Source organism: Daphnia magna, linkage group LG2, assembly GCF_020631705.1.
Source record: "Daphnia magna isolate NIES linkage group LG2, ASM2063170v1.1, whole genome shotgun sequence".
NCBI lineage: Eukaryota > Metazoa > Arthropoda > Branchiopoda > Diplostraca > Daphniidae > Daphnia > Daphnia magna.
In genome coordinates, this window is record NC_059183.1 from 12,657,109 (window position 1) to 12,664,347 (window position 7,239).

The 7,239-nt window shown below is 40.1% G+C and overlaps 1 protein-coding gene across 7 annotated transcripts; it reads left to right on the forward strand.

Moving 5' to 3' along the window:
• The first annotated feature begins 456 nt into the window (after window positions 1-456).
• Window positions 457-6,249, forward strand: LOC116917388 (F-box DNA helicase 1). 7 transcript variants are annotated; one of them, XM_045169634.1, is made up of 19 exons: window positions 458-683; window positions 755-885; window positions 938-1,154; window positions 1,209-1,282; window positions 1,341-1,476; window positions 1,569-2,036; window positions 2,103-2,355; window positions 2,436-2,494; window positions 2,559-2,828; window positions 2,894-2,951; window positions 3,010-3,204; window positions 3,274-3,709; window positions 3,770-3,999; window positions 4,058-4,174; window positions 4,253-4,377; window positions 4,439-5,409; window positions 5,519-5,749; window positions 5,815-5,921; window positions 5,983-6,249. In XM_045169634.1, exons 1-15 carry the CDS (start codon window positions 564-566, stop codon window positions 4,336-4,338), a joined length of 2,850 nt encoding a protein of 949 aa, XP_045025569.1. In that variant the 5' UTR covers window positions 458-563; the 3' UTR covers window positions 4,339-4,377; window positions 4,439-5,409; window positions 5,519-5,749; window positions 5,815-5,921; window positions 5,983-6,249. The 7 variants fall into 7 exon arrangements, with proteins under 7 accessions (XP_045025574.1, XP_045025575.1, XP_045025569.1 ...); XM_045169636.1 differs by having other exon boundaries at window positions 4,604-5,409; XM_045169635.1 differs by lacking the exon at window positions 5,983-6,249 and having other exon boundaries at window positions 4,253-5,409; window positions 5,802-5,922.
• The last annotated feature ends 990 nt before the right edge of the window (window positions 6,250-7,239 follow it).

A 7,239-nucleotide genomic window follows, 5' to 3' on the forward strand; every position in this document is an offset into this window, starting at 1 on the left:
CGTTGTTACAGTGGCGTAATAGTGATTTCAATGGGGTTTTTTCATGAGGTCCTTAAATAGGCTAATTTGGTGTTTACGATCGAAAAACAAAGTACATTACAAGCAAGAGTGCACAAACTACCGCTTGGTACATTGGTCGCAATGAGAATTTGGAGAACTTTTCGTCGTTGCTACCCATTAGAATAAAAAAAAATTTTCAGCGTACACTTGAGCAGCGTAAATTTAAACTATAGACAAATTTGCACAGTTGGCAGAGTTGTCGATAAGCTGGAAAAGCTATCACCCAGATTCTTTGTTCTGTGTCCGTACCGAAAACCTTATTTTCTTTACACTATTAATGTTTTTCATTCAAAACAAATTTTTGCACTATGAATACCTTATAAAAAATGTGCGGTATGTAAAAAAAAAAAAAAAAAAAAAAAATAATAACTTTCATGATCGGTAGAGTGCGATGGTGGTTGTGATACTACGTAGTAAGAACAACAACAAAACAGATAAAACGTTAAAGCACAGATTTTGATTTTGTTCTCTTTTTGTCTTTTATTGTAAAATTAGTTTTTAGAATGAATTCACTTCCTGATGAAATGCTGGAAAATGTTCTGGCCAATGTAAATGTTTTAGATCTTTTCAAATCCTGTGTGTTTGTTTGCAAGAAATGGTACAAAATTATCTGCAATGAAAAGGTATGACTTTAACGAAATACGAATGAAGAGCGATGTAAGCTGCACGATCCACCATTAATTTCGTTTTCCAGTTTGTTAGATGGAAAAAATTATATGCCCTATACTCAATGCATAATAGTAAAAATTTAAAAGCAGCTCTGAATGATATTTGCATCAGTCATAATATAACTGGAAAAGAAAACTGCCTCATAGGCCTGATAAAGTAAGTTGTGTGTTTTGAATTTATTTCCTTCAAAAATATTCACATTACACAGTTACCTTTCAGAGTCTCGTGATACCCAATGTCGTACCATGAGGTACCTCCGGTGCCATCCTCTCTTCAGTTTAGCAGAAAAACTAATAATAGAGCAAGGGCAACAGTTGTCAGTTTGGAGAGTAACCATATTGATATGTATAATTGCCAGGGATGCGTGGGAAGTGTACAGCTTACTAAATCTTTTAACTCACGCAAGAAGTGATTGCACCATAATGGTAAGAAGGGATTTTATTAAGTTACTACACTCTTAATATTGTTGTCTTGCACAGGAAGCAACTGAAAAACTGTACCGTGTGTGCACCTTCTTCCTCTACTTCACAAGAGAATTTCAAATTCCAGCAAAGTAAACTAATGTATTTCGAATTCAAAAGAATTATTTGTATTTTTTACATTTCGTGCAGATTGCATTACAATTTGCGGTATGCTCTCAACCTATTTGAAACTGACTGGAGTTCCCCTAGCGAGGGAAATCAGTCTGTCCCCGGTTTAACTCCCGAACAATCACGGATTGTGAATCATCGAATAGAAAGAAACCATGTAGGTTCTTAATTATTTGAATAACTGAAAAGTTTTTCAAAAGCACAAAATATCTTCACATGCTTACCATATTTGCTTTTACGATAATTCAGTTGATCAAGATTGTTGCATTTGCTGGCAGTGGGAAGACGACTACCCTTCTACGACTTACAGAACGTGTCAACAAAGAGAACCCCCATTTTAGGTTTTTGTTAGTAGTGTACAATCGTGCAGTATCCGATGAAGCTAGCGGGAAATTTCCAAACAACGTCGTTTGCAGAACCATTCACCAGTTGGCATATCGCCATACCGTTGGTCAAGGCCTATTGAAAAAAAAAGCAACGGGCAACATCTACCCAACAAGTTTGATTGACAGTGGGATACTTAAAGATCGGCGTGGCATGAGAAGATATCAACGAGAAAAATTGGTTATTGATACTCTTCATCGCTTCTGGGGATCAGCCGATGATTCAATAACAGTTGATCACACGCCTATAAAAGTAATCAACAATGTGTTATCGCAAGATAGCCCAATCGACCAGCCAGTCAGGGAAAAGATTCTTTCCGTTGAAGAACGCAAAGTGAGTCTTAATATTGTAATGTAGATAACTTGCCACTTTGTTTCACTACTGCTTCCTTCCTTGCAGATGTTAGCCGCGGATGCCAAAAAGGTGTGGTCTGTCTTAAAAAACCCAAACGATGACAGATTGAAATTGCCCTGCGATGCCTATCTCAAAATTTGGCAGTTGCAGAAACCAAATTTATTTGAAAGTGAAGAAGTCGATTGTGTGATGGTAGACGAGGGGCAAGATTTGAATGGAGCCATGCTAGATATTTTTCTACGTCATCCTGGCCCTCGGATTATCGTCGGTGATCCACACCAGCAAATCTACCGTTGGCGTAAGTATATCTCGAACTCAGATTTTTTTTTCTTATTTTAAATTAACTCGGATGTGCATAATGTTATGTAAATATTTCAGGGTATGCCGTGAACGCGTTGAATAAAGTTCCTGCCACCCACACATTTTACTTAACGCAGGTAATGTTACAGTAGAGTCGCATATGCGGCACGATGGTGTTTAACTCTCAATTGTATTTCCTAGTCTTTTCGATTCGGACCGGAAATTGGTTTTATGGCCAATTCGTGCTTAAGTGTCTTGAATAATGTCAACGACAAGTGCTTGGTGGGCATAAATGTTCGGGATAGGTTAAACAGTGCCACCCATCCATTGGATGTGGCACTCAGAAGTGGTAGGCAGTTTTGCTTCCTTGCTAGAACCAACTTGACCCTTTTCAAAAAAGCGGTTCAAGTTCTGGGCTATGACACCATCGGTAATTCTCAGACACCAAAACCGAAAATCGCGTTTGCAGGGGTGAGAATAGTTTAATACCAAATCGTGTTACACTGGAATAAAAAGCTGACTTTATATTCTTTTAGGGATTAAAAGCTATGAATTTGGATCTGTTGCTTGACGTTAATCATCTACGACAAGGAGGTAATTTACATTACAAATTCGAATTAATGTATTAGGAATTCCACTGTTTTTCTCTTAGCGCTTGACAAAATTGTAAGCCCATTTCTTCGCAACCGTCGATTGTTTGGCAACTTTTCAGCCTTTATTAAATACGTAGAAACAACAATGGACATGGAATGGGGGGCCAGAATTGCCCAAGTGAATTGGTCAGGAAGCAACACAGAGAAATATGTCGAAGCCATCAGAAGCGCTAACGTCCACATTTCCGAAGCAGGTAGTACAGAGAAAGAGTGCTCGGCATTAATAGTTGAATATTTAAATGATTCTTTATTGTCATACGTAGATGTAGTCTTTTCTACTGCACACAAGTCCAAAGGAATGGAATGGGACACGGTTGCGTTATTGGACGACTTTGTTCCAACCCTTGTTTCTGCTAGAGTCACGGAAGAGCAGCAGGAGGAGCGTAATTTACTGTACGTGGCTGTTACGCGAGCCAAACGCAACCTTGTTATCAACCCTGCCTGCTATTACACTCTGTTGGCAGTTGGCGATCGTCAAGAAAGCATAGTTGATACAAACACTTACATCGACATTCATGGTCCGTCTCCTACTTGTGCTCGTTGCCATCAAATCCTGCCTGGACGGTGTAAGGCAAGATCAGCCTCGTTCTGTTCAACTCGTCTGGTACTGATGACGATAAGGAGTCAGCCATTATTTGCCGCTACTGCAGGCATTTTATGTGCTGCATGTGCTGGGCTACATTGTTACATGTTCCAAAGGTAAGTTAGTTTGAGGATCTGATTTACAATTGTATCATACTGACATTATTATAATGACAGGTACGAGTGTTATGCCCATGAATTGCCCCAACTCCGGGTTAGGGAAGACAGAGGACATCTAACCTTTCGCTTCTTGGTAGGCCCGTCGGCTGACGAAAAGCATTTAGCAGAAACTTATTATGAAGAGCAGCATGCTTTGATGAATGATGGCTTCATCAATGCAGGACGTTTGTTGCCAGGTCCGCCTGTTGTGGTGAATAATAACAATGTTTTACAACAGGTACACCAAGGTAAGATCAACTCACGTATCATCCTACACAAATGTATTTTTTCCAACTTAATTTACAGTTGCAGTCATAAACGATGTGATTGACAACGATTTGGTGCATCTCGTACCACCAAACTTGAACCACCAAGATCTGGATGTGAATGCATTTCCCGATGACGACGACATGTTCCTGGAAGGTAGATAGAAATTCATTGTGTTATGTGTATAGAGTACTTAATTGATTCCTTATTTCCATTGTTTTGATTATCTGTTAGTTGAAGAGGAGCATTTACCGCAACCGGAGATCCCAGACGAGGACGATGCTCATCGGGATTTATTGATTCATCGACTTTCCCAATAAATTGCAGCGTTTTTGTGGATTTAACATCAAATTTTTACGGTATCAATTCAGAAATATTTTAATACAAAACTTTAAAGAATCTGTCGAGTGTTGAGTCTAGGTTGCCACATCAACACTTAGTCATGGGTGAACGTAGGGATTCTTCAATGAACTTGCGAAAAAATATTATTTATTTTCTGCCATGACTCCCACAGGGCCGATTTTTACAGTGTTTTTCACACCCTCAGTTATAATTTTGTTTGATTGCTAATCGATACGCTTGCAGTAGCTGTTCCATTACGCTCAAACTGCAACAGCTGACGCGGTGAAAGATCAGCCTTCCAGCTGTACGGTCTTCTTCATCACATTTGCAGTTGTCTAGAAATAGGAACTTGGACGGTGAACCAGAAGTCATGCACATAAATCCTAGAGCTCCTTCTTATTTTGCTTTCGTCATTCCCCGTTCTTCACTCTTTCTCAGGTTTGTAGACTCTTTATTTTGTGTTATTGTATCGAAATGCGCCAAAGACAGCGTCCAAAGCTACTGATTGATTGGAAGGGGGTTGTTGTTCTGGCACTGATCTGGACTTCAGCTCAGAGCAATTGGCATCGCGTTCCCGCCTCCTTTCGCTTTCTCTCCCCCTCGGAGCCAAGTTTTTTTTTTCCCCATCTGTGCTGGCCAAGACGTTTACAAACTGCGTGGTCATCTCTACAGGAAGGAATCACGCGCGACGGTGTACAAATAAAACAGAAGATTAGTTGTGGCGCTCGAATTAACTAGGAATCAACCATACGAAACCAGGCTAAGGGCTCGGCCATTTTTAATGAGCTAAAAACACAGTCTTAATGACATGTCTTCTGCTCAGTGTATCAAATGATATCGCGCAAGAGAGGGCTGCTGATACTCGGAAAGCCATTTCGATTTGTTTGTCGTCTACACAACCTTAAATGTGGGGACATGTACCAACTTAACCGACACGTAAAAACTGTGTCTCTTCGTCATTGTAAGCGGAAGCGTGATCCCACCGGATAAAGGCACGGCTTCCAGGAAAACGACTCTACCAGCGGAAGGGATTTTTGTGTGTTATTCAAGTATGCAAAATTTCGTGTAAATTTCTTCACTGCTTTTAATTCCTTCATTGCAATCCTACTTCTCGTGCCTGCTGGAACGCGACACATCGACATTTCATATCCTTGATAGGAAATCTTCCTCGGTTTTTCCCTCGTCGCGTCGCACGGATTTTGAACGGTGTGTTAAATACTGTGAGCCGTTTCGGGAGTCGGCGAAGGAGAAGGCGTCTTGTACAAATAAATCAGACTGAGTGAATAAGCAATCGGCTTAAGTACACATGTGCATGCAGTTACTTACAATAGCGTCCCCCCCCGGCCCCTTAAAATCGGTATTGTACCTATCGTCAAAACGATCCAGCTGGTAAGACGAATGGATAAATGTGGAATAATATAATGATACACTTTCAAATAAGGTTTCTTGCACAGTACCGGAAAAATTGCGGAGGAAGTCAGGGGCAATGTACGACGTAAAGCTGGGCCGTCTACCCATGCGTTATTGATTTCTGAAAATAGGCAAATGCGTTGCTGAATAGGTATGTATATGTTCTTGTTTAATGCTGCACCGAAGCGATATGCTAGTCCTTTTGTTCAAAGGAAAAAGGGATTGCTATTGGATGGCAAACTTTACCTTGGGAGGCATGGATACATGACCATATGACATACGTGTTCGTAAGTGATTGATTCATCCCGTATTCCGCCATTGGATGGGATTGGTTTTGTTATCCGAATTGCTATTGAAGACACACAGTACACGAACTGAAAAGGGAAATCCCAGATGCTTCGGTAGTCGCGCCATTAGTCGATTAAATTGAATTGGATTATGTCGGAGAAATATAGTTTGTTATTGTTGTATGATCAAAACTGTTTAGTTTCAAGTTTAACAGCAGAACAGGTAGGTCTTGTTAAGATAGACCTGTTCGTCGACCCACCTGAATTCGCGACACGCGTTCACCTTGAACTGCCAGAGTAGATGAAAAAAAGGAACGAGAACAAAAGACAACAACAATAAATGAGAAGAGACAATGTAGAAAAAAAGAGGTCACCATGTCTCCCTCGTTTCGTTTTTGTTAGTTTAGCATTCAAAGTCATTCATTCGACCTACGTGTGATGGACGCGTTCAAGGTTCGCTGTCATCCTTTTTCATTCTCATTTGTTCTTCCCTGTTACCCTGTTTGATTTAAGCCGATTGTAGCATTTAATTTTGTTTTTTCTGCCTGCACATTTATATCGTCCCGTCACGATAGTGTAGGTCTACGTTTTGGTGAATGTGGCGTGACAAGCACAATCTCAGCCATCGCCATCAGAAGCCCATCAGCTATCGTATCTTCTGTTACCAACGGCGACAAGAAAGTTCCTTAAAAGGGACCGCTCCCCATTCTATTCTTCCTTTTCTTTCCTCTCTCCTTTTAGTCTTTTAATTCTTGCCTTTTTTTTTTTAATGATATACATCGAAAACGAAGCGACAGTTCTATTTCCCCATTTATTTATTTATGATTATTCTGTGTTTTCCACGTTCGGGATTTTCGATCCATTTTTTTTCTTTCTTTGAATTAAATTTTTATGTTTTACTTATTGAAATGTTATGTTTTTCTTTTTCATTATTTTATTTAGCGGAACTGTGTGCAATGGCCACTAGAGGCTGCCTTGTTGGTTTTGGGGTTTGTTAGAGTGATGACGAACCGGGAGCCGTGTGTGTCGATGATGTACGACCGAAGCTTGTTGAAGTTGTGTTTTTCGGTTTGGAAATTTAATTCGACAATGGCCGGTTCTGTACACCGTTTTTCAAGATCGAGAGTTGCAGCTGTGTAAGAAAGAAAAAAAAACGATTATCTAACAACGATAGAGAGACAA

Excerpts from the sequence above, each read along its gene's own strand:
- LOC116917388 (XM_045169634.1), top strand. The coding sequence starts at position 564 with ATGAATTCACTTCCTGATGAAATGCTGGAAAATGTTCTGGCCAATGTA. Across the intron at positions 1,477-1,568 it reads ATCGAATAGAAAGAAACCAT|TTGATCAAGATTGTTGCATT; the intron begins GTAGGTTCTTAA and ends ACGATAATTCAG. Across the intron at positions 2,829-2,893 it reads CGAAAATCGCGTTTGCAGGG|GGATTAAAAGCTATGAATTT; the intron begins GTGAGAATAGTT and ends ATATTCTTTTAG.